The sequence below is a fragment of the Leptonotus elevatus genome, chromosome 19 (assembly GCF_054856555.1).
Source record: "Leptonotus elevatus isolate MCC_2025b chromosome 19, RoL_Lele_1.0, whole genome shotgun sequence".
NCBI lineage: Eukaryota > Metazoa > Chordata > Actinopteri > Syngnathiformes > Syngnathidae > Leptonotus > Leptonotus elevatus.
In genome coordinates this window covers 7,029,902-7,057,021 of record NC_141257.1, presented here as the reverse complement: position 1 = coordinate 7,057,021, position 27,120 = coordinate 7,029,902, and the positions used below count along the sequence as shown (strand labels likewise).

At 41.4% G+C, this 27,120-nt stretch overlaps 1 protein-coding gene and 1 long non-coding RNA gene across 7 annotated transcripts in view; one reads left to right on the top strand and one right to left on the bottom strand.

Moving 5' to 3' along the window:
- Positions 1-27,120, top strand: part of fhod3a (formin homology 2 domain containing 3a) — a 44,417-nt gene that overhangs the window by 1,615 nt on the left and 15,682 nt on the right. For all 6 annotated transcript variants that reach the window (XM_086062566.1, XM_086062563.1, XM_086062565.1 and 3 more), the window contains exons 2-10: positions 4,515-4,624; positions 8,153-8,220; positions 23,540-23,607; positions 24,500-24,605; positions 25,187-25,281; positions 25,364-25,475; positions 25,557-25,651; positions 25,863-26,006; positions 26,569-26,804. In XM_086062566.1, the coding sequence (XP_085918692.1) occupies positions 4,515-4,624; positions 8,153-8,220; positions 23,540-23,607; positions 24,500-24,605; positions 25,187-25,281; positions 25,364-25,475; positions 25,557-25,651; positions 25,863-26,006; positions 26,569-26,804 (1,034 nt within the window). The remainder of the gene's footprint in view (positions 1-4,514; positions 4,625-8,152; positions 8,221-23,539; positions 23,608-24,499; positions 24,606-25,186; positions 25,282-25,363; positions 25,476-25,556; positions 25,652-25,862; positions 26,007-26,568; positions 26,805-27,120) is intronic.
- On the bottom strand, positions 18,836-22,366 carry LOC147157681 (uncharacterized). The gene is made up of 3 exons (XR_015091468.1): positions 22,083-22,366; positions 19,659-19,758; positions 18,836-19,251 (listed from the first exon to the last, which is right to left on the bottom strand). It is a non-coding gene; the product is annotated as an uncharacterized LOC147157681 (long non-coding RNA).

Sequence of the window (27,120 nt, the reverse complement as noted above, 5' to 3'; positions counted from 1 at the left end):
ATAACAAGTTCTTCATACAATGAATGGAGTTCAAAGGAAAAGTTTGTTTGGGTGGAAAAAAAATGAATTCTCAAAAGGCACCTCATGGTAATTTTGACTCAAGTACAAAAGGAATCAATTAGATAGTGTTACTTATTTTGTATATCTTTTTAATTATGCCTTTTTATGTCATCATATGCACAGGTTAAAAAAAAGTAACCAGCCTATTTTGAGAATGTAAAGTACAAATATATGTTTTCAAATGTGGGAAAAAAGTAAAAGGTCATCAGAAAAAAATATATACTAAGTATATATATTTTTTGTTTATTTTTATTTATTTATTTATTTTTACCTGGGAATGTGGGACAAAAAAAACAACAACAACTAGGAATCGTATTTGAATTGCAACACAAATATACTTAACAAGTCAAATCAAGCGATCTGATTGGATATTTAGTGCCTTGTAATTCCATAAATTTCAAAACGTTATTTCAACAATATAACACTTGGCCCAGATCCTATTTTAAAAGCACGTGACTGGTCACCAGCCTGAGCTGCTGAAATATATTGCAAATGTTTGCCTCCGAGCTTACAGTCGCAACAAACTCCACCGCAAATGTCCTTTTGCTCATGATGAACTGTCCTCATTTAATCCCACGGTGTCATACGGTGGCCATATTTTAGGAAAGGTCTACAAATACAGTAAGACTATGCAAGTGTCAAGATTGCTGTTAAAGTCATTATTAGCGCAAGCGCTCATATAATTTCCAGCTGCCTCATTTAGCTGGAAGTATCCTGACACACAGGTGTATAGTGGTCACTGTCAGTTTATGACGGGTATGCGAAAAGCAAAAGATGCCAAGTTCAAGGTCCAAAAGGAGCCAGAGGGAAAACTCCAAAACAGCAGCGCATTCCTTCCAGGCACTCACATACTCCGTTATGACCACATATGCGACATTGTTTTTACTGTAAGACAAAAAGTTGAAGGTGTATATTTAAAAAAGAAAAAGAAAAGAAGAGTGATCTGAAAAGAGTTGAAGTGCTCGCACACATTTCTGACAGCAAACCGACTTTCGACAGCAAAGTGGTTTTCCAGACCAGCCGATCTCGAGCTGCCCCCGTATTTAAAAGCCGCAAAACAAATGAAAAATGGCCCGCAGCGCAGAAAAGCTTATGATTACAACCTTTACATGGACAGATGGCAACGGCTTGCGTTGGTGTTTGCAATTTGTGCGCAATGGCAACTGGATACCCAGTTTAGATTATAGGGATGAAACTGAAAAGTTGCACTTTTTCCACCGTCAGATTGCAAAACTAATGCTTAAGGGACTTATAATTGGGATTATGTTATTGAAACATGGCACACTTGCCGGCGGTTTGACACTCAATGAGTGTTGATTCTTTTAAAATATTTGATAACGTCTCTTTGTCAAAGCAAAATAACCTCCCGTGTCCTTCTCTCAGCAAAACCGACTGTATGATTATGTTGTGACTATGCGCATGGCCAGCTGGGTTACACATAAAGTATAGGTCACTCGTCCCAGAATTCTTGCGGCCGAGGCCCGGATGCCTGCGACACTTTGTTCTTCTCACTTTGGGTGACATGGTTTTCATGACCTCTACCCCCCCCCCCCCCCCCCCCCAGTCTCCTCCTCCCACCTCTCTGACCGCACACCAGTTCAGACGCTCAAACACGCTTAAATACACGCCGTGGAATAAGGGGACGTTTACACGTCAACAGCTGACTAAAAGTTTTCACGTGTTGACAAAACAATCCCACAAGCGCAAAATCGACTTGAAATGTGAGATTATGCATGCCAGGCCAGTAGTTTCAGTTTAGAGCTTGCATATGTGCACAGCGGATATGAAAAGTCTACACACACAAAGTTTAGCTGTTCTAATAGGCTTCCCATGATTTTTTTTTTCCTTTCTAGGATTTCTGCCACCGTTAAATTAACGTGGCGGCCCACCAACGTACGGTGTTCCACAGGGTTCAATTCTGGGGCCTTGTTTTTTTTTCATTGAATCTGCTGCCCCTGCGTTCCATTTTAAGAAAAAAGCGGTTTATCTTGTTCACCATGTCTTAAATTTGAAATATATATATATTTTTTACATTAAAGAAGGGTTCAGTGAATGCACATAGGAAACTAAATAAAGTTTCAAAACAACAAATGCCAGTTGTCGGTGCTCCTTACAATTAATTACCGCCCCATTTATTAGAGGCGATAATGCACGCACCCGACCCACTTGTGTTCAAAGTGCAACTCTGATTGACTGTAGAAAGTTCTTAAAGAGTCATCCTCCAAGTTACATAATGGGGTCGATACCAGTGCGGGGAACACAAGCAAGCTTTGTGTTATTCTAACACGGAAATAATTACTCTCCCTTTTCTCCCGGCTTCTCCACTTCGGGGAGAGTTTGATTAAATGAGTGTAAATAATACTTGCTCCGAAGTGATTCTGGGCACGGCCCCGGGACCTTACAGTTGCTCCTGGAACCGCATCCACTCGCCCACCGGAGCGTTTTAGTTACTTGAGACGCTTTGGATGGTTATTAGTTTCACTCGTCTAAGCAGTATATGTGATTGAGAGTGTGCAAGGTGAAGAGTTGATAGGGCTCGATAGAGATAACAAAAGCTCCACTCGACTATTAAAAGGATAAAAGTGGCTGCGAGGTATTTGTGGAATGAGAGCGGTCGGTAAACGTGCTGAATATTGTGGACAGATTGGGCACAAGAAACGCTTTTGTCTTATTTCAACTTCAAATTGGGGCAGTGGGGCAGCACAAGGTTGTGGAGTTTTATTTAAATGAGTGCCGTGTTTAAATGATCATTCTCATGTTAATTATGTGTGCTGTGATGAAGATTTGGAGTATTACCGAGCATGAGGTGCACAACGTGAAGAGCAAATTGACCGTGCTTTGAATAATACGGTGTCAAACACGGAAACGCAGCTACAAATGCATTTTAATCTCCTTTCCCGACTGCGTTTTTAATCAGGGTTGTGTCTGATTATTTACTGTCCCATGTTTTGCCTTTCCTCTGTTGTTGGATTAGGATTTGGCTCAGATTAAAATGAGAGAGGAACTAGAACAAGACCCAAAGTCACCGCCTTTGCTCGTGGCCTGCTTCGTTCCGGAATAATCTATGATTTCTAAATTTGACAAGCTTCATATAGAACTGGCTATTCAACTCCCAAGCTTAAGGGACACACCTACCCTTGAGTTCCTGAGTGGACGCAACCTCGAGTAAATATAGCCGGGTTATATTTATGCCGTGAGACTGACCGACGGGCCGTCTCTGTTTCCGAGAGCGAGGGAGGGATTGTGATCAGCGCCTGCCGGTCCCGCTGTGTCGTCATGCTCCAGCGGGGGTGCTTGGCATCGCACCCCGGGACCATTCCAGGTCAATGCCATACTGATAGCGCACAGGTGCTAAATGCTAATTCAACACTTTGGACTCTGATCTCATTCGTCAGCAATTTGAGACAACCACTAGCTTAGCTTTTTTGAAAAAGTAGCAACATTTACCAGTTTCATACCCACTTCTGAAATACATTTGCTCAAATTACTTTTCATTATCATCACCATCATCAGAGTCAAGTCAGTCAAACAAACAAAATTGGATGACACGAAAATTTCTGCCTCAAAATAATGGCCGTGTTGATAATCGATGGAATCATGTTAATTAATGACATTTATTTCATGTTAGTGACCTCTGTTCTTGAATCTGCTATTTTTTTAGCTTTATGGCCATGTTCTATACAATATGTCTTCTTTCGGATTGAGGGCAACTGAAGCCGGTGCCTGGTGATTACACCCTCACCTTTCCAGCCAATCACAGGGCACATATAGACAAACAACCAATCACACTCAGACCTATGACCAATTTAGAGTCACATTTTTTTCAGTGTGGGAATTTTTATATTTACATCTGGTGAGATATGTTACTTATTATGCGTAGTCACCGGGACAGCTCGGAGCACCTGCTGTCAACTTGTGACCGTGCTCATAAACATCAATGGAAGTCGCGTACAGATATATTCGTGTGCACCTGGTCTCAAACACACTGCGGGGTGTCCAGTTACACAATGTAATGGAGCGACTCTGACGCACAATGTACTGCAGTGTTACCTTGGACGAAGTAAAAGCAGATGTCACGACCGCATTTATTGGTTGTTCGCGGCGGGACACCAATTTCCACGCATATAGAGTTCTTCACGTTAACAACACAGCATTAATTTAATTACACTTAAACGACCCCCCCTCGGTTTCTTTCTGGTTTGAGTTTTATGATCTACTGTCTTTAGTTGTACCCCCAACAAGTTAATTCCCCAGCACATTAAAACTGAGCCACATGAAAAAGGGCCCCCCGACTGTTGTCACGTTCAAACCCCAGATGAAAATCTCTTTGAAACACATGCAAACACTGTTGTGGAGACCAACTATAACTTGAACCCGAGGCGAGTGTCGCAAATTCGCATCAAATTTTTTTAAACCATCTATTCAAACAAACCATGTCTTATTGTTTTCCATAGCTCGATGACTGTGCGCTGCAGCTTTCCCACAATGGCACCTATCTTGACCTGGAGTCTTCCTTGGCGGAGCAAAGGGACGAGCTGGAAGGCTTCCAGCAGGATGACACAGGGTGAGACGACTTCTTCATATCATCACTAATCATTTGCCACATACCATAGGAATACATCCATTTAACTATTCCCACTTGAACAAACCAACACAAACACAAACTTCCCCCATTCAGGAATAAGTAGCTTGATAGTAGATTTGTTTGGAGCAGAAGTTCATGGAAAGTATGAAACTCTGTGGAAACACTCAGACTCTTCGTTCCCTACAACTCATGTTGCACTAACTGTGCATTTTTAATGGTTAATAATAACACAAGCCCTGCTAGTCCATGTGGCAACTGTTAGCTTTCTATGCTAAAAGTGCTAACGCTAACTGCACTGAAGGGAAAAGTGGCCTCAATGATTGCTTATTCACTTCTATATAGCCTACACTAGTAAATAATTAATCTGTTAGCTTTTTATGCTAAAAGTGCTATCGCTAACTAACCTGACAATAGCCAAATTTATATTGTGATTCACTCAAGGGAGTTCTCCACAATACCAATCTGGGACTGCTCCACGGTAATTTGCTAGGGAAAGGTGGGACATTCTGTGCAATACTTCGAGCTGATTGGATAATGCGGCATTGTGCACGTTTGTTTTGACCAATCACGGCCACCGATGAAAATGTCATCCTTGTTCTTGTCGAAGGAGGGAAAAAAGCACGAACATCTTTACCAGCTAAAAATGCACGACGCGCCTCTCGCTGTTCAACAATCAACAAGTAAACGGGGAGTAATTCTGCAAGAACAGAATTAACTGCAGCGTCCATGTTAGGTGTGTTTGTTTGCCCCGGCGTCGGCGCTGGCGCCCTGGTTTTGTCACAGCTGCATATCACGCCCCAAACACAATGTCGCTCTGTGATTGGTCCGAACCACTGGTGGAAATCAACGGTCTCGGTACAAGAGCAAAAAAAAAAAAAAAACGGGAGAGCAACAAAAGGATTGGCAGTCCACGGATTCACTTTATTAAGCCGAAGGAAAAACAATGGGCTCGGCGCCACCACACATTACAATAATCGTAGAAGACTTATAGCAAAACAATATTGAGTGTTTCGCCCGTCTACCTCACAGAATCACACCACTTAAGTCCTAGCTTGTTTACAGGAGTTTGAGGTATGCAGATCTGTTTAGATGCAAGCGGCAGCGCACTAAGCAAAGACTAAACCACAAAACCAGTGTCCATTTGTTTGTCTCATGTGTCTACTTTGTCAGCTAGGCTTCCAGATAACAGACAGGTGAATCAAGGCGTGACTTTTTTAAGTGGCTGCGATCTGGAGAAACTGGTTGGATTGGAACCCAGTGTCTTTCAACCAATGCGGATTTCTTTTTTTCTTTCTTTTTTTTTTTAAACAAAAGTCACAGTGAATCAACACTGAGTCATGCGCTGGGGTTGGGTTTAACTTGAAAAACATCTCACAGGTTTGGGGATTGATATTTCTTACCAAGCCTCACCAGTTCTCCCTCTGTTGGATAAATGTTTTTCATTTTTTTAATTAGGGTGCAGTAAATATTTTTGCCTCTCTTCCACAAAGTTTTCTCTTAATCAGTTAAGTCGTTTTTGCCTAATCCTGCTCATTTAATCCTCACAAGCAAAACACAACCTGAGTAGAGTTTTCAATGTTTTTCCGGCAGCATCCCGTCACAACCGAGTTGATAGTAAACAAAAGGAAAGGAGATGGGCACAACATCTTTGGTGTAATGTTGCAGTGTGGAAGAGATTATCAGACAACGTACATGTCAAAATATACAGTATACCTATAAATTACCCGTACATTGCGGTTTAGCGGTACGCCACTGTGAGTGCGAACAATATAATACAAAATGTTCTCAACACCTGCGCTTCTTTGAAAAAAAGTATCCGCAATGAGAACATTTTTGTCTTTCCATCAACAACCAAGCAAGTCCAGTTATAGTTTTGCTGTACTGTAGTTCTAAACAAAACTAATCCATCAGAACCTTTTGGGTGTGTTTAGGTGTGATTTTCTCACAACGTCTTACACATTATAGGGGGTTTCTTAGTTCTGTTATCACATCAACGCTTTCCCTGCTTGCCTGGAAATTCCAACAGCGTGGACGTGATGGGAGTCAGATTAGCACCAGGTTGGATGATGACAACCAGGATTAGAAACGAGATTTCGATTTGTTTGCGCAAAATACCATCATACCTTCCCGTCATTTTTTTTTTCTTACAATATGCGACTATATGTACTGTTTTGTCTGCAGTCCTGCTGCCTCATCTTCTAGTCTCAGATGTATATCAGCATATAAGGGCGGATGCCATCATTTGTCAAACTTGATACTAGATTTGTCAGAAAACTATTAAGGATTTTATGGCATTTTTACACAATAAATTGAACACTCAAAGGGTTCAAAACTCCACTGATGCTAAAATACTCCACTGATGCTAAAATACTCGTGTCACAAAGCAGGTATCAGGAGGGCAAGGCGGAGTTAATCTTCCATTAAAATAATTTATTTCCCAAAATAAAAAAAGGTAGGCAATTCAGTGGGGAAATCCTAAATAGTAACATCTTAAAACAATCATAATTGAAAGTAACACCAGGAAACAAGGGAAAGCATTCAACACTGCAACCAACAATTACGACCTGACAAGCAGAACATGACTTGCAACATCAATGAACAAACACAGACTGAAAGAACTCAGGATGATTGTTTACGTTCACACAACGAGTCACACCTGAACAAGACACAAGTGGGTGCAGGGAGTTGATTGGTAGACACACGGAACAGGGTTGATGAGAACAGGTGGGAATGAAAACCTAACGAGTTGACAAGATATGAATATGGCACACTGGAGAAAAACTAGACAAAACAAAAAGACTACATGAACCCAAAACAAATGTAATATAAACAAAAACTGATCACTCACCTTCAAAATCAATAAGTGAACTAAAACACATTTAGGTTTCATTCAAATTCATTTAGTTCTTTGTGCAGCAGTTTATCAAATCATATGAACACAAATCAATATTAAGGTTATAATATTACAGTCGATATAAAAAGTCTACACATCCCTGTTTAAATGCCAGGTTTTGGTGATTTAAAAAAAATCTCACAGGGAGCATACGGCAGCATCACACTTTGGGGCTGTTACCCTTTGGCTGGAACTGGGCCTTAGTCAAGATGGATGGAATTATGAACAGTTCGAAATAGTAGTAGTAGATCACATTAATAGTGTAAAAATGTTTGAAATGGTTTATCGCGGTTTTGTATATCGCAAAAACCTGAAATTTGATAAGATGTGTGTCGACATCTAATATCCGCTGTATGTATGTTCTCGTGTTAAATGTAGTTTGAGTCCAAATGGCCAATTTGCATGAAATAGAAAGTTCATGCTTGTGACATTTGGAAATGTAGGGATTTTAACAATTTTTGATTATCAGCAAAAATCTATGACAGAATACCTACCTACCGATCATTACTAGTAGACCACTAGTAATGGCACCAAAGCCAATGAAAACCTTGAATGCCAACAGAATTTACTTTACTATTGGAATGACCGTAAATGTGTATTTTTCTCTCCCAAAGGTCCAGAGGGAAAAAGCAGAGTGTTGTTTTACGAACCCAACTGACCGTCCGCGTACATGCCTGCATTGGTGAGTACCATGTAACATATTTCTTCATATTTCTTCCATTGAAATTACATGCATTATGGTCTGACCCATGAACAATCAAATGTGCGTCGTTACTGATTTTTTTTTGCCCCGGGATGAGCAACCTCCCACTGTGAGAAAGCACGGACATTTTAAGACTCCCAATGCACTTAGTGTAATATGGTATAAACATCATTGCGAGTGAAGCTTATACAGGGATAGAAAATTGATGATGATGATGATAACCTCTGGATGTATAGCTCAATTGCATTAAGTGTGTTAAGTGATGTGACAGCAACTTCTGTGCTGTAGTTTTTACTCTGGGAGTTGTTGAGGTCTCCAGTTGGAAAATCCCTTGTCTCTTGGCAATTTAGGCATGATTAAGAGAGGAAGAAGCACGACAGGATTTACTGCTGTGACCCAACTGGAAAGTGGTAGTATTGGAAAAGATAAAGTGTGCTATTAGGTGATGTCTCTCTTAGGATGAACTTGATCGTTTCAACAATGTGGTGGACAGGGAGAATTTTTGATCCAGCTCTTAGTTCAGTGTGTGGTTTGTCATATAAAATAGTGTTTACAATGTCAATTTTTTGTTTTATGTCTAAATATGTGTCAGACTAATGCAATGTAAATCAGCCAGAGCCACTTAAGTACAATTAGCAATCATTAACCTGATAATGACGTCCCTAAATTGATGACTTGTTAACGTACTAGACTCATTTCCCACAGAAAATAAAACAAGCAATGGCCATCACCTGCAATGCGAGTATTAATATTTCCCTTCAAAAATTGTAATTTTCTCACTCTATGTAGGAAATTCTCAGTAGTCAAATGGCATAAAGTATAACAATGTTTATTTTTGCGGTCTCGCGGAAATACCCATGAGCACATGGGTGATTTAAATATCTTATTACGGCGGAATCTCACGCGAGTATTTAGTTGCCATTTCCTGCCCTCTTTCCAAAGGAATTAAATTAATCTCTATCTATGCTTTGCTCTCTTTCCCTCTCACTGCTGTCCTTCATGACCCGTCCGTAGCCAGCGTCAGCAAAGTCCATGCCAGTGATAGCAGCTCTAAATCTGAATGGCGGAATCAGTGCCGAGGATTGGTTGAAAATGAGAGGAGTTCAAACGCCAACAACATCTTTAGGGAGATAATAATAACAATGCATCAGATTTATATCACCTACGACAAGTATATTCATTGAAAGTTGGGAAAGCATTAATGGTGACAATAAAGACTAATAATTGCTAATATACTGAGCTATGTTCCGACAAATGGAAACAAAATTTATTTCAAAAGTAGGCATAATTGTACTACTAAAGACACAAACGACGACTTGAACAAAGAACGTGAAACAACAGGATAAAAAAAATATACTACTGAACAAATCAGACAAAAGGGAACAGGTGGCTATACTAGATACGAGCAGCGTTGGTGCTGATTGGATGACGACTTAAAAAAAAAAAGCCTGGATCATTGAGAGTTAATCATAGGATGGATGCGGAGGTTGGATCGAGCAGAGCAAGGCTTCAGAAAAGCACAATACTGAGTGAGAAGCAAAAATATTTCTAAATATACTTTATACTGTATAGGGGATTTGAAATGCATTTTTCCATCTCGAAATAATAGCAATACAATTAAAGTGTTTAATACCATAGTTAGACTTCTGATAAATAAGTCTTGTATGTACAACAAGTCGTTATACAAGCAACCGTTGTTTATAGTATAACAAATAGGGTACACACTGAGCGATTTTGAACATCTTAACCGCTTTTTAGTATGTACTTGAGATGACCAACGCAGCACACTGCGCATATTAAAGACGATATTTCCACTGAAAATCGCGAGTCTCCTTCATCAAACCAAATGTTGTAGTACCAAGACTGACAAGTGGCAGCATGTGACCACTTATCACCCAGAGTGCCGGAAGAGCAGTAATAGAAGAAGAAATAGAAAAACTAGTCAGTAGGTCAGGTGACCTCGATATTCTGTCTGGTCAAAAATAACACATAAGAGGCAAGACACAATCACAAGAGTTACTAGTAACAGCAACAAAGCATGATGGCAAAGCCTCCTACGATTACCGTTGCTCTTTTCAAGTTAGCATCAGTCAGCTCAGTAGTGTGCATTAAAATGGGAACTAATGTGGCTTGGTTTGTGCCTTGACACTCCAGGGCTGAAAATAAGTCCCAGTCCGGCCCTGGCCTGGACCGTTTCTTTGAGTTGACTTGACTTAAGCATATACAGCAGAGCTTTTTCTCAGGATCTGGATGCTATATTTTGTAACATAACGTTATTGAATCTTTTTGGTTAAATTTTTTTTTTTCGACTACCAAACCACAAATGTAGACACGGCTCACTGCATATTAACAGGATGGGAGCTTCACAATATTGATAAGAAACCTGCAACCTGTTGCAAATAAGCATGTCCAAACAACAAGTAAAGCCTTAGTGAACAAGACACATTTATATGACAGCCTCTCTGCTGGGGTTGATTGAGCGTAAGGATTGGCGTTGTTGGCTAAATCCCTTTCTTACACTACTACAGTGCACATGCCCTTATGGGGGATTACACATTGCATATCTCGGCTTTAGGGAAACCAACATTGTGCTTTCTTTCTTTCAGTATGACATAAACACTTGCTTCCTAGAAATGTCTCGAGCTATCATCAGCGTTGTCAACAACAAACCTTGATGAGGACCACTTTGGCCCCCCATCTAGGTTTTAGCAGGACAGATTTTGGCCAGCTGGAGTCAAAGCTGTACAGTAGCAGTTTCCTAATTCTGCTGCAGTAAACAGACTTACGACCAGTGTAACGTGGTCTGTTGACTTTAGAGACCTACGGACCAGTTACCCCGCCCTCTGGCTCAGTTATCTACTCATCTACTTCTTTTACGCTCTCTAATCCTTCCGAGGTCTTGACCTTCAAATCGCTTGAGTAGTGGTCAGAATTGTATCCACTAAATAAAAAAGTCCGTCACAATCAAATACTGAGATTGCTTGCAGAATCAGTCTACGGTGTATTGCTTTTACGCTTGCTTGTGCACGGACTGATGTATGATTAAATCACAGGAAAGGATCAATTCATTTAAGATATTTGTAATCTCACCCGGGTCGTGTTTTTGATTAGCAAAGAATCAGTATTTGCTTGGATTCAGGTCAAATGGCAGAATCCGATCTTTAGTCGTCAGGTTGAAAAGACTTAAAGTATGAGAAGCATCGTTCTTTGTCTCTGTGTCTATTGAAAGGCCCGCTCTCCCTCAGATAATCCTGCGGTCTGCATTCGCATTAGAGTGCCACAACCTCCTGTTTAAAGGTTAATTTTAGCTGTCGAATGGTAGTGGAGTCGTTGCAGGCCTAAAAGCAGACGGGTGGAGAGAGGTGGTTCCGGAATGACGGGTGGGGGTTGAATGGCAGAGGACACTTTATCTTTAGAAAGTGTTGACATAACAGAAACGTGACGAAGGTAGCATAATGTTTCGATTTTGCGTAATACAGGATCAAGCTTGAATCCAACAACATTTTTAAGAAAAAATGGGAACGATTTCAATGGCAAATCCTTCTATGTCGATATGTGCCTTGACCAGTGGTACTCCTCCTCTCACCCAAAGTCAGCTTGGATAGACTCAAGCTCAACCTTAATGGGGACAAGCGGAATAAAAAATTGATTGATCAATCTTAATTTGCAATAGCTGAAATACTGTACATATCAGACACGTCATTCGGTGCACTAAGAGACAAAACAAAGCTGTAAAGTCCGAAATATCCCTCTTAGAGGTTACAGGATACCAACTCACGTTCCAGTCAAATGTAAACAGAGAACATGTAGATTCTTACAGGTTATCCAAAATGAAAATATCCATCTTTACATTTTTGTATGCCCCTAATTCTTATTAGAGTCACCGGTGAGCTAGACTATCCCATCTGAATATGGACGAGAGGCGGGTACACCCTGGACTCGTTCGCCGGGCGCCTTTAGACAAACAACCAGTCTTACTCACATTCACACCTACATATGGACAACTTAGAGGCTTAAATGAACCTAACATGGCAGTTCTGGAATGTTGGAGGAAGGCTAAGGTACCTTGAGAAAACTCATGCAAGCATTAGGAGAACATGCAAACACCAGAATGCCAGAGCAGAGATTCAACCCCCGGACCTCAGAATTTTGAGTCAGACGCACTAACCGCTCGGCTACCGAGCTGACCCCAAAAGCAACCAATGCATACAATTGATGTAGTCTGTTATAGTCTCTCTGTGGTTAAGTGGGCGCTGCCTTTACTGTGTGATGTCAGATTTCCGCAGCTATGCAGTCTCAACTTTGACTTTGACTTGTCATACTTCGGGGTCAGAAATTTCTGGAATGCTGTATTGAGAGTCAATCAAAAATCTTTAAGTATTGCCATTCATTTAAAGCTATTTTGGGAAGTTTTTTTCCTTGTGGCCCGAATTCCTACATGCAGCAATTACTCTTGGTTTGAGTGATCAAAAATGGAGCGGCTATGGTATTTGACAGGTATGCCAGACTAATGAGAGTAGTGCAGCAGGTAAAACAAAAGGCCATGCCCGTGTTCTGGCTTCCGTTCAATCCCATGTCACTTGGCTTTGGAAACTAAACTATGCTTTTAGATATTGAAGTGGAGTAAATCACAATCCCAGTAAATAAACTCTACAGTCTCAAATGACTTGGTGGTCCAGTGACAAGTGGCTGTTTCTATGCCAGCAGGGGTGCAGTTGTATAGTGCAGTCTGGCTTTGAGATGCAAGTTGAGAAAACAGCTGGTTCGAACAGCGATTTACTGTGCAGGCTGCGGGAGATAAGGCCTGGCAATGGCATGGTGTGACAGGGAGATAATGTTTGGCGATGGCTAAGCTAGGAGGGGGCAGTTGAACAGGACATCTGTGGCTTTGCAGTCATTAAGGTCCAGACACATTACGGCCGAGCTGAAAGGCTGCCCTGCAATAACACACTCTAGAGGCTTGTTTCCGTTAAACGGTATAGTTCAGTTCAATTTGATACAGTATGCAATTTTGGGGGGTTCCGTTGTCTAAAATTGTGAAGGCTACCGAAATAACTCAGCCGTATTTTACCACTTTTGACAACCTAATGGTGGGGTTCCGAAGACAGCATTCGCAGACTGACAACAATCCCCAATTAAATAGGAATTACACAAAACCACGGTTGTCATTTGTTTCTATATTACGTACCTCATCTTTGTTAATGTCATAGGGGGGTTGGGCTTGTTGGTGTGATGCTATTTAAAGCGCATAGCTTATGTAGCTGTCACCATCTGGCCCACACATACACAAATGCAAGCCAGATCAGGGTTTCTCAGGCCAACGCGTACCATGCTTGAGCAGAACTCTACTACTCTACTATCATTCAAATTTAGACAGCATCAAACCAGATTTACAACGAATTTCAAGGATCATCAGGTGTTGTTAAGTCATATGACGTTTGTCAGCCCTTGACCTTGACTGGAAATTCAGTCAATCGCGACATGAATAACTGAAAGAAAGTTACCATTATATGTTCAGATGTTGTTGCTAGTTAAAATACCTTTGTATCTTCTTTCTTCACCTTTTCGGCACAAATCAAGACACAAATAACAAGGGAAGCCTGCTGCTTTGTTGTTAGCATTGTTTTTAGCATTAGCATCACAAATCCATCCATCCATCTTTAATAGCTTACCGCTTATCCTGTCAGGGTTACGGAGAGCTGCATTCTATGCCAGCTGATACACCCTGGACTAGTCACAAGTCGATCACAAGACATATAATGAGACAACCATTCACATAAACATTCACGCTGTCACTGAGTGGGAAATGAATTGGTAGGAAGATCTTCATAATTTGTTTGGCAGTTGTCAAAAGTGTTAAATATGTGCTACCCACACACCAGCAATGTTCCTACTGTACATTGTCACGGGACATTCTTTTGTAGAGTAAGATAGTTATTGAGAAAAGTGTACAGTCTGCCTAACTTTTTCTGGCTATATCTCTATTTACACTTACACTTTTGCTCACCTGTGACTACGGCTCAAAAAGTCATGCTCGTGTGCGTCAACAAAAGGTATTTCTCAGTGCGTTTTTCCTACAAATCAGAATCGAGGACACCCTCATCTTCGGTCACAGCAAGAAGCAAATACAGGGAAAATCGCTCGCATAGTTTCCCCTTTACCCTCACCGCCGACAGCAAGAGCCCACATGAGTCATGGCTCACTGCTGCTGTGGGAGATGTGGAGCTGGTGAGGTATTATGGACGGAGGTGCAAAGTGGTGGAAGTCGTGGAATAATTCAGCAGTAGCTCAAAAGCACCAAACGTGTATCTGACCCGCTGCTGCTGGCTATGTGCCTTCTCTGACTTTAAGCTCATATGACAGTGTTCTTAAATCTCTGCCATTAATGACACATTTTAAATAAAAAAAATGAAACAGACATCAAACGTGCATTGTTTTCCTAAATGTCAAAGTGAATAAATGTCAACTACAGCACAGCAAAAGTGTTGTGTTGTGTTGTGCTTGCTGTAGATGTGGCAGGGTTTTCCCAAGCCTGCAGTTATGGTGACAAACATGAGCAGTCCAACTGTTGTGCTGCGGCTCTTTGGGGTGAGCTCTCCTAAGCCTCAATGCACGCACCGGAAAAATAATAGCCTGTGTAAAATAAGTGGGCAGCACGACTAGTGACTCAGTGTCACCATCAGAACCAGCCACTGACACTGTTTTTTCCTCTTTCCAATATGCACTTTTTATTGAATACAGAGTCAATATCAAAATCCATTTGGTTGTACTTTGGAGTACTTTCCTTTGACTGTATGTCTGACTTTCTATTTTTGTCATTCAGCCTAGGAGGCATGGCGGGAATATGCAATTGTCATTGGCCTTTGGGGCACCTATTAACTCCGCCTAACAACAAGACTACTATACAAACGTGTTACATAACCATGAGACAGAATGTGAAAAATTCTGTTCTACGTTGTTGCCTTTACTATAGATACTATTCCAAAAAATTAATTTAACTTGCCGTGAGAAGACAAATAGGAATTTAAAAAAAGCACACCGCACAGTATGATGGAGGGTTGTAGTTTTCCTGGTATGAAGATTACCTAAGTGGTTGGTGACCCACCATCCATTTGTTATAAAAACACCTCGGTGAGCGATTGTTGTTGACTGTCACTGCATGCAACGGTTTAAAAATATATTTGTAAAAAAAAAAAATCTTCTTGCGCCACTGGAGCGAAGATTTAAGACAATGAAAGCCAAAGGCCCAAACTTGAGGTTTTCAAACCAGGATCCACATTGTATGGAAGAATATACACTACTATACGCGTATATCACTCCATGTGTGAATGTGTGCTCAGCTGCATGTGTGTGTTTAACTGCAAAGTCTGCATTTTTGCTTATAGCCACTGAGCGCGCCTCCGCAAACCTCTGGCTCATCTGTTTTAATCATTTTCCAACGATTACATAATGCAATAAAACATTAGGATCACCACAAGCTAAACATGCCGAGCACGCGCGGGAGAATCTGCGAGCTTGGGGTCCGATCCAGTAGTTTTTTTTTTTTTATATTTTAAGGGATGATGAATTTAGGGGCTTTGTGAGAAGAGTGAAATGGAGAGAGGGGGGGGGGGGAGGTGCGTTCCAGGGAAAACTGGTGAATCAGGAGAGGAAACACACATGGAAGACAAAACAAGAGGGAGACGCACCTGCCAGACATTGCAGAATGTAAAGAAATACGTAAAGACGGGATCGTTCCTTGCTGTCCTCCTTAATGTAGACATTCGTATGAGTTCTCTGGCTCGGGACCCAATGGAACAGGAAACCACACTCTTGGTCCAATACAAACACTTGGTAACTGCTGTGTCATATAATTTGCGCGCATATCATAAATTCAGCTTCTTAAAGATAATATTGCTCGGCATGAAGTTGTGTCAGGGTTTTGTTTTGTTTGGCTGTGGTGGAGCACTAGCTATGGGATTGACTTAAGTATTTAGACAACAAAAACAAAATCACAGAAGTACTCCCAAATATTAAAAAAAACACTACAGGAAGCATGACATACAAGGTGAACCTGACTTGTGAACACAGACTGACAGACTTGTGAACTTCATCGTCAGCACACTAAATGGTGGAGTGAACACCAAGCACCATATAAGACAATAATTCTTCAAAAAATAGGCCAAGTGCTTACGTTAATGGCTTTATTGCCATTAACAGTTAAAGTTCAACCAGAAACGAAACTGAATCACACGTTGGATATTTAACTAAACCAAATAAGTTACGAAAGTCCACGAACATAATGTTAACACACAATGCAAGGCTAACAAAACTAGCATCAATGTTTCTGTGATTAAAACCTTTCAGAGAAGTCAACCCAAACATTTTCACTACAATAGCATTTTGTATGCGCCCCCAACTAGTCTAAACACGGCATTCTGATTAATATTGCATTTGTGGAATATGAATTAAGCAGCAAAATCTACCCATTTTTATTCATTTCAGGGGGTGGTCGACTGATCACAGTTAACAAGCTGAACCGTGATTGGTTGTTACCTGAGCAACTGTGATGTCATTTTCAGTCGACAGCAAGGGACAAAATGGCCGCCCCTTTGAATGGAAAGTGAAATTATAAAGCAAATTTTTGGTTTGACTTCAATCCAGTTTACAGAGTCACGTAGATGTGAAACTCTTCTTTATGTATTTTGTATGCCTTTATTACACTGCCACCTGGTGGCCAAGACACAAACACACTAGATTGAACAGAATGTCAATGGGCATTGAAACATGAAATCAAATCGTGATGCATCCATGGTTTTATTCTTTACATCTACGGTTGTAATTTGTCATATACAAGCGCCATTTATTTCTTGCACCAGCCAATTTACTAAAATAGAGTACCGTTAATTTCCAATTCTGTTTTGACATCAATCTGAATTCAAATATATTGCAAAGGATGATGTGTTCCGCCTTTCAGGGTCTAATCCCTGATCTTGTCTCTAATTTTCTCTGTTGTTTGTCCGCCATGCAACGTCACCGCACATGCACGCAGAGGCCAGTCAATTAACAATGACGGCGAGCGAGCGAGCGTGAGAAGTGAGAGAGGGCGTGAGAGGAAATGACAAAGGGTGGGTGGGGGTTGTTTAAGGGAAAACACTCAGCGCTTGTTTCACACGTGCACACCAAAATCTGGGAGGGAGCTCGGCGCAGTTCCCACAATCACCGATGAGTTGCAAATTTCATCTAATTAGGTGAGGTGAGCCATGGTATGATGACGGTATTCAATAACTTCGCCAAGGGTTGGAATTCTATTTTTAATACAGCGGAGACTTGAAGGTTGACAACATCTGTTCAAGGAGGATTTTGGAACCGATTTAATTTCCCATGGGAAATAGTTCCAAGGTCAGAAATCATAAACAGTTTGTCGTCATTAGGGCCTCCTCATATAGACAAACAACAAATTCACACTTACTGTATGTGGACATTTGCACAAACTCTGGTTACATCTAGTCACATATATCCCACAGGAAAACATTGGAGGTCTTACAGTGCACACACACTCAAAATTCATGGGCTCTCGATCGTCATCCGCACCATCAGCAGCTTCCAGCGCTCCTCCTCGTGGGCCAAGACCAACAGAGAGAAAATAGACAGTCGCAAAATAACAAAGTTGTCCTCAGCAGTTTCGTCGTCACGGCCTGCCAAATGTTCCTTTCTGCCTCGCTTTTGACATGAGAATGTAATCGACCATTATTATCCAAACTGTATTAGCCTCTGAGAGATTGATGGGCTATTTTTTTGTTCCCCCTCTAAACTACACAGTCATGAACATGCAGTCCTAGCTGTACTTTGACACAGCAATAATCTGATCCCCCAAGAACATTTGAAGTGATCCTCCAAAAGCAGCCATTCAAAAATATTTAGTTGAATAATCCATTATTCAAAATCTCCTGTAACGATGGTGTACCTCTGGGCTCTTACTGTGAACCACTTACATTCTCTATTCATAATTGATCGATCTGTAAGAAAGTCACACTAATGACACATTATTTCAATTTTATTTTATTGATGCATAAGTAATCCACTGTTGTGGAACTGTCTCATTATGGTAGCGTCATTCTTACTTGATAGTGTACAAGGCCTCAATTGATGACCTGACAGCAACAACAAAAAAATACTGTCCATGTTACAGTGTGTGTGATACCCAACCTGGCTATATATATAGCATGACATACTGACACTTGTGAGCCTAAATGAAGCCTCCCAGCGTGCCATTACACCCCATGCTCCTCTCACGTCTTTATTTTAGAGGCCGCTGAAGACCTAGTTTAAGAGCCAACTGACTGATTGGCCCACACAGCCGGGTGGGGGCTGTTGTTTTTTTTAGGGGTGCTACTAAATCCTCAAGAAACACGTCAGCGGTTTTAGCTGAGCTTAAACAGTGGGGACCGCCAGCTATGATGCACCCCTTTCAAGCTTGACCCACTGACAGTTGTGCCACTGTGAATAATGTTACCCTTGGTTGACCCTGGCACTCATGTGGCCAAACAAAGATGACGATATTGACCTCAGTTGTCAATCAGATGGAGTGTATGATTTTGTTTGTCTTGCTGTCAGTACCTTTCCAATTTGCTTAGGTTTATTTAATAAGCTGAATTTGATGGCAGTTTTCCCGTCAAAGCAGACTCTCTAGGCTACTATTAGATCTGCAATGCTAACTACGATGGCTAATGCCATTTGGGGACCGATTTTGTTCTTCACTTGACTAACGTATCGCAAATGCGTCGTCGCTGTGATACTCAGGCCTATAATGTCAGCCTGAGTTGACTTGTGTGAAATCTGTGAGGAGATGCTAAGTAAAATGTTGAGGGATTAGTCAAAGCTGAAGGGTCACAGTGCTAATCTCTTTATGGCGGAAGAAGGAGGGATCTCAGCACTCCTGAGCGACTTACCGGTAGTAGGAAGAATCCAGTGTGGGGGAAACCCTCTGTGCCGAGGACACTCCCACTGATCCATCCACATGACAAACAACTGTAAATGAATTGGGGGGGGGGGGGGGGTCAGTGATATACTCTTTAGTGTGAGAATGCTTTTTGACCTACAGTATGATTTAGAAGGGGGGGAGTGTGCATTCTTAATAGTGCGAGCGAGATTTTGATTTAGCCACACTTCACTAATCCCCTCCCAGACTCTCTGACCAAAGCCATCCCAAATGTGCACAATCACAATTCTCAAACACGTCCATTCATAATGGCATGCGATTATGAAAGCGCATAGTCATAAAAGTCGCAGAGAATCTAGCGTCAACAAAATAGCAGCCTATCAATACTAAGCTAGCATTAGCACTGTAAACAACCCAATGCTAGTTAGCCACAGCTGCTACTTTGGTTTTAAGTAGTATTTTTTTGGAATGAACAATCAATTGGTGATGAACGTACCTGCCGAGCATTAATGTTGCTAATTCCACGTCACTTCTGAATCCTTTCAGCTGCCTGAGGTCGCCTAGCTCTGCTTTTTGCTTACTAGCCTCGTGCACCGCTGTTGGCAAAGATTGACACCTTAGTCATGATTATGTAAAATACATGAAAAGTAATATATGTTACATATGATAATATATAAACAGTAAGTCAGATCATTCCAATAAAACAAAAAACAACCAATCAACAGACAGAAATGTCTTGCTCCACCTCCTCTTAAATACATTTGTTTTTACTCAACAACAGTTGAGCAAAAAATACCCCCTGTGCACTATTTGAGGGAAAATGGCCTTGCAGACGTTTATAATAAAACAATAACAGCTCATTGCGGTTTTTATTTTTTTTTCTCTTGCCTTTATAAAATCTATTTTAAGGTGGAATATGGGATTAAATGTGCTGAGGCTGCCACAATGCAGCGCCTGTGAGGTCAGGATGAAGGACTGTGTGTCCTTTCAAAAAAAAAGAAAAAAAAGAAAAGAGGACAGTAAAAGTTTGAACTGAAAACGTGTCATCCAGTCTGCATCCACACGCTGCGTGCACAGACAGCGCTCGAGTACAAGTACAAGCCACAATGACACATCCCAGCCAGTGTTTCAGGTTTCCTTATGACAATAATAAAACGCGTGGCCGGGGGAAAATGAGAGCCTGGTCTGTGTAGGACACGTGGACAGCCAACTCTTCGCTTGGAACGCCGTGGCTTTGTTTTGTTTTTGTTTTTTTCTTTCCTTCCTCTTCTCTCTCCCTCAACAACTGGAAGCATTTGTCTTCATCTATCTTAAGACGTGCCTAGTTTGTGAGTTATTGGAATTCCAGTCTTACGCCAGAGTAAAAAAAAAAAAAAAAAAAAAACGGTTCTAATTAACTGTTCATCTCCAAGTATGTTGATGAACCTGTCAATTCACACCTGTGCTACAGAAAGCTGCTGTAACACCTACAGATTAGATCTTGACATGACCTAATTTTCGATTTTCTGAACCTCAGTGCAAGTCTCATACGCCACAATAAATTAGGCCACGTTTCAACCTTATCACAGATGCTGACATGCCTCTGATGGGCAGCAGATGTTGAAGTAAAAGGTTACCCTGACAGCTTGGTGAGCGAACATGGTTGTCGCTCGAGGTTCTTTGTGTGGTTCTAAGTGTGATCCAGTGGCCCAGACAGTGTTGCTGGCTTTGATTTGAAAGGAAACTGAAATGGTGGCAGCGAAGCCATAAAAGCGGCGCAGGCAAGGTTTTATAGTGCCCATAAGGAAAAGATCACATTATAAAGTGGATAACAAAACAGGGTGGTAGTTTGACCTATAATCCTGGCTGCCATAAGCATCTTAGAATGGAAAACAGGGAGTATGTGTTTTTGTATGGCAACATTTTACTGTTCTAAACGGCACTTCAATCTAGTACTATGTTTCCTTATTTAGCTATAGGAGAGGGAAAAAATATTGGCGTATATGATGCAGTGCATTTTGACAAAATGTATTTGACACCCACTATAATAAACATTTAATTAACAGCTTTATGGCAGTGCCCATTAAAACCATAGGATACTGTGTCGGGACTCATTGGATTGTGGCCAGTGAGTGTAAAGTGTCTCAATGTAAAGCATTCACACACACACATCTGATGCAGCAATTTAGAGTCTTCAATAAACCTGTCGTGCCGGAAAACCCACACAAGATCCCTACAGAAAGGCCTAGATTCAAACATTGAACTTCGAAAGTGCAAGGCAGACATGCTAATAACCGCAACCCTCACCGTGCTGCCTTTATCTTGACAATCAGTTTAATTTTGTTCTCACATGCCTGACTCGATTATTTTTTGTATGCTGGACACTTCTTAGAGCTCATTTTGATTGTTTGATGATGTTGGCGACTGTTTCCATCTCCGCTGTGGAGTACTGAAGCAATATCACATGAGACGGAGTAGAAGGAGCCCGTGGCCTCGTGCCGTCGACCAAATCACAGCCGTGAGGATTTACGGTGCGACATCATGGCCTCAAGCGTGATATTGCTTGTATACACACACGTTCTACAAGCAATATTCATTAGCCAACAGTAATAACGAACAAGTGACAAAACCAAAATATTCATTTGTTTACTTAATCACTTATTTGACTCGGCCACAACACAGATAGCAGCAAACTGTGGTGTTAGCCACGGAGTTAATCGCGAGCTAACTAGCCAAAAATCTAACAAATGGAGCTTGTATTGCTGTTTCACTTTCACAGAGTGTTTTGGACAATTAGTCCACTTCACCTAAATGCCGAGCTCTACGACGTTCAAAAGTTACACAAATTAGTTAATTAAGCTAACCGACACAATGACCGCACTTGTTAGCCATGTTAGCATCCTGGCCGAGAGTCTGTTCCTAATTAATCACATGAGCATACCTGGTGGTTTGTGGTGACACTTCTGGGCTATTCTCTTGCCTTTGTCCTCATTTGACAAGCATTTATGCTTTGAATGAAATGTTTTTCTGTCCATCCTAGCAACACAAACTTGTTGACAGCCTCTGTTAGCTAACTGACTTTTAATGTAGGCTAAATTAACAGATTAGAACACCTGTGAGGCAGAGAATGTGTTAATGCTGCATTCGAGGAAGGTCGGAAGTCGGAGTTATCCCACTTGGATTCTCCCAGTTCCGACCTGAAAGCATTCGAGGCGAAAGTTAACAACCAAAATGGCGGATGGTGATAAATTGTTTTTTGTTTTGGTCCTCAAAACACGTTTTGACGTCCAGCAAACTTGCCTTCTCGCAATTTTGATTCATTCATGTATTTATCTTTTTTCATAAGCAGTTCAGTAATTTCATGCAGTATACTGACATGTATGTTGTGTGAATAGTTATGAATGAAGAAAGCTATCGAATTTTATACTCAAGTAAATTGTGTTTTACCATTCACGGTCTGTGCAAGTTCCCGTACACACTTCCTGGTTTGAAGTCAGAAAAGTCAAGACTTCCCACTTTCTTCGAATGCAGCATAAGTCTGTATATTATCATCACTCATGGAATGTCTCTTGCCCAATCAAATTGTTTGGTCACAGCTAACTGTTGTATAGACAGACATATTTCATGAATGTTGCTTCGTTGGGGAGACAGACAGGCGCGTAATTGTTCGTGTGGAATGATAATGATTGTGACCCTGGCCACGGGTTAGCCTCACTTCAGAGATTGTTACCACTGAACCCCAGACAGACAGGCCAACGCCGCCGCCCTACTCGCCCTCGTCTGGGGTCGACATCAGGGGTGCCCTCACTTTCATATGCTTTTAGCAAAACCCTGACCCCTTGTAATGGTCCAAAGGATTTCACATCAGCATACAAATGTAAGATTTATACATCATCAGATATGGAGTGCAGTTAACAAGGTCATAAATATGTTTTCTTATGTTGGAAGATGGACAAGGTTAAGTATAATTGCCGCGTTATCAGCACTTATAGCATTTGGTCCCGAGTACTTTCCACGTCGTGACCTGAATACCTCACAGCTGAACACCAGCCAGCAGCTCATTAACATTCCATTACAACTCTAATCACTACTGCAACGTGTACGTGTGCACATGTGTGTGAGTGTGTGTCCGTGTGAGACAGACAGGGGGGGGGGGGGGGGTGAGAGGTCTCACACGTGCCGCACGGCCGGTGAGGACCCGGCGAAAGTGTGCGGTGTCGTGTTCAGTGCCAGTGGCCAGCAGGGCACTGATGTGTGTGATGATGTCCTTCAACTCCACTCAATTGATTGTCAAAAGCTCATTTAGAAGTTTTTTTTCTTTCATAAAATGTGTAAAGCCTATTCCTAATGAAATCTTAATAACTATGAAAGCATATGTATGTTTCTCTCTCTTTGCAGAAAGACTGTATAACTCCAATGGACGCGACTTGAGGCGGGCGCTTTTCTCGCTAAAGCAAGTCTTTCAGGTACAATGACCAAAACCTATTAGAGCTTAGCATTTAGCATGTAACAGTTTTTGTTACTCAGTTCACAATACTAGCAAATTGGGAGCATAAGTTGTTGTGATAGCATAAAGGTCGAGCTAACTAACGCTTGCTAGGAGATGTAGCATTTTTTTTTTGTTTCTGTTGAGTTCACAAGATTAGTAAAGCAATGGTAACACTATGCTTTGTTTTGATAGCATAACAGTTGAGTCAAGGATAGTTAGCTCTTACACAACATACAACATGTTTGTTTTTCTTCTAAAGGCAAGTGTGATGTAAGATCATAAAAGAAGAAAGCTTTTGTGTCTTTTTTTTTTTTGCCATTGTGCCAACTTGTCAAGATGGCTGCTGACTGTCCCAATTCATTTACTTTTTGTAGTACATTACCATTGCCTTTGTATTTTCTCTCCCATACAGTGCTTACAGTATATAAATGTATGTGCTATTTTGGAATACAACAACACCACATATGAAGATTTATTTGTAAATAAAATTGAATGCCACTCATAAGTACACTGAAATTGTATTCCAATATCCGGTTCATTACATTGATGTATTTCAAGTCTTTTGAGCCTAATCTTCTCTATGCATAATAATGCACAAGATAAAAAAAAAACATTACATGTTTTTGGGGCGTGGCCTGCATCTTTTGGATTTGGTTACATAATTAACTTGCTGATCTTGTTTTTGCCATAAGGTTAACAAGGGTAGAACAGCTTGCGCTTGATTTTGACAGTTTGTTGTAAACAAGGACTTTACTGCCTCCTGCTGGGAGGGAGAAACAATGCAATTGGGCAAAATGTGTATTTGATCATTGCATGGATGTGTAATGTATACAAAAATAGGATCTTAATTTCCATCTTCTGTACATTAGGATGACAAAGACCTGGTCCATGAGTTTGTGATAGCTGAAGGCTTGACGTGTCTCATTAAAGTGGGCGCAGAAGCGGACCAGAACTACCAGAACTACATATTAAGAGGTATTTAGAACACATCGTAACACCAATATACTACTGTACACTGAAAGATAGTAAAGTAGGGCAAAAACACAAAGGGGAAAAAGTCCACAATGTACGTAAAAGTATTCTTAGTTTTTGTTTTAATTTTAGCCTTGTGCAAAGTCCTGCTAGTTGTATACTTAGATGGAGCATCTTTACGCGATGATGGGAGTGTTTTGGTTTGCTATTATCAGCCTAATGACTCCAAGCAGTTGCAGCCATGTGATAAACAACACGGGGCGGCTCGGTGCACTTTAGAACAGTTGTCTGCGGTCCCCCGAGAGAAACACCCCTGCCATTAATCACCCTGATATAAAAACACTGCAGCAAGGGGGCACGTATGACTCACGTTATTTTTATAACATGTGCTATCGTTGGTGTGTTTTTTTACAGGTGTAGGTGATGTTATGTTAACGTGACAGAATCCTTCAAATGTGCTTGAAATTTTTCAAATGAACGTGTGACGGTGTTGAGAGATTTAAGGGAGATTATGAGATACAAAAATTGCAGGCATGGCGGTTGATTTGTTTATTGTAATGTGTTTGCTATCATGCGTTTGACAGCTCTGGGACAGATCATGCTGTATGTGGACGGGATGAACGGCGTCATCGGCCACACGGAGACCATCGAGTGGCTTTACACGCTTGTCGGATCAAAAGTAAAACATCTGAAAAGCCTGAAAAATCCAAAACGTTTAACAGAAATAGTCCCAAAAAAATATATCTCTGTCTGGTTTCTAGTTCCGTCTGGTGGTAAAAACAGCCATGAAACTGTTGCTGGTCTTCGTGGAGTACTCCGAGTCCAACGCGCCGCTTCTCATAGAAGCCATATCCACGGTGGATTCCAAAAGAGGTGCACTAAAACCCGTCAATTGGAATTCTGTTCACATACAAATTCATCCAGGTGGTTTAGCATTTGAATTTGTGTGTCCAGGTAGCAAAGCGTGGTCCAACGCCATGGAGATCTTACAAGAGAAAGATGGCGTTGACACAGAGCTGCTGGTCTATGCCATGACTCTAATCAATAAGGTCATTCAAGGATACTAATGACTTTTGTAGTGGAGCTTCGTTGGCAACCTTCTCTGTGTCTTCTTCTTGTTCTTAATTATTCTTTATCTCACCGAGTAGACTCAGTGCTGCCCAGCATGTTGTGGCAAAACTGGGTACTACACTGGAGACTCTCTAAACGCTTTAACCAACAGAAGCATTTGTATCAACTTTGTGTTTATTGTTTCGGCAGACATTGGCGGCCTTACCAGACCAAGATTCCTTCTACGACATGGTGGATGGTCTGGAGGAGCAAGAAATGGAGACGGTAACCCAGAGGCACCTGAGTCGAAAAGGCACTGATCTGGACTTGGTTGAGCAGCTCAACATTTATGAGGTTTGGATACCTCATTCACTCCCAGCCATTTTCACTGAAGCAACCCCCTTCGCTCCCGGCTGTTTTACTGGATTTGGGCGGATTTTGCAAGGCCCACAGAATATTCTGTTCTATTGCTATAAAACATGGAATTTACCAAAAGAAAGATTAGAGTCTCTTCTTTCACGAGGGAAAAAAAAAGTTGTTTTTGTTTCCGTTTTGCAGAAATTAGCATTATAATATAGCTAAATTTCATTATTCTTCACAAACCTGTTTGTTGCAACATGGCCCTGGTTAATCTCTTATACTCTGCTGTCACCTGCTGGCCGTTTTTTGTAATAACTACCAATGCTTTAAGCCACCTTTTCATGTCAGAAGCTGCATCAAAGCCTTCTGTATGCTCTTGCGTAAAAATAAAAATAAAACATACAAAAAACATGTAAATACGTTTTGGGGAGTGAAGGACAAAGTATTAAAAAAACGTGTTTACACGTTTTTGGGTTTGAATGAATTAAATGTGGGGGAAAATAGCCCAAAAAGTGTTCCTCCTATTTTTAACAGCTGATTAATATTTATCCGCCAGTCCACGCTCCGGCACGAGGATGGCGACGACGACAGCCAGCCTCCGCCAACCGGTCGACGGGATCGCCGGCGAGCCAGCATCGGCGGCGGGGATAAGCGGAGCGGTTTGGAGAGGAGGCGGAGCCGCAGGGCTTCTCTGGTGCGATCCGGCCAGGCGTCCCCCCGCAGCCCCGCGTCTCCCCAGAGGGTGGGATTCCACCCCTTTAACGGACAGAGGGCCGAGGAGATTAGCGAGAGGTGAGTGAGGAAACGTAAAGAGGAGATGTCCGTAGACCAACAACCCGCTCGTCATTTCTTAAAGGATTTCTCTTGAAATAACTCAGGAGAAAAAATTCTGACAGTTTTGTATCAACACTTTCTGCCCCAGAGCACTTTCAGGTTGCCTTCCATCCATGTAAGTTCAAAAGTTCACTGGAAGGAAGATCAGCTTGTGACCTTTTGTGGTCCTCTACTACCATCAATTACTACATGCACCTTCACCTCCATAGAGGCTAATTGTGTGTCTCAAGTATCACTTTATCAACATTATCTTGGGATGTAACAGCTGCCCTTT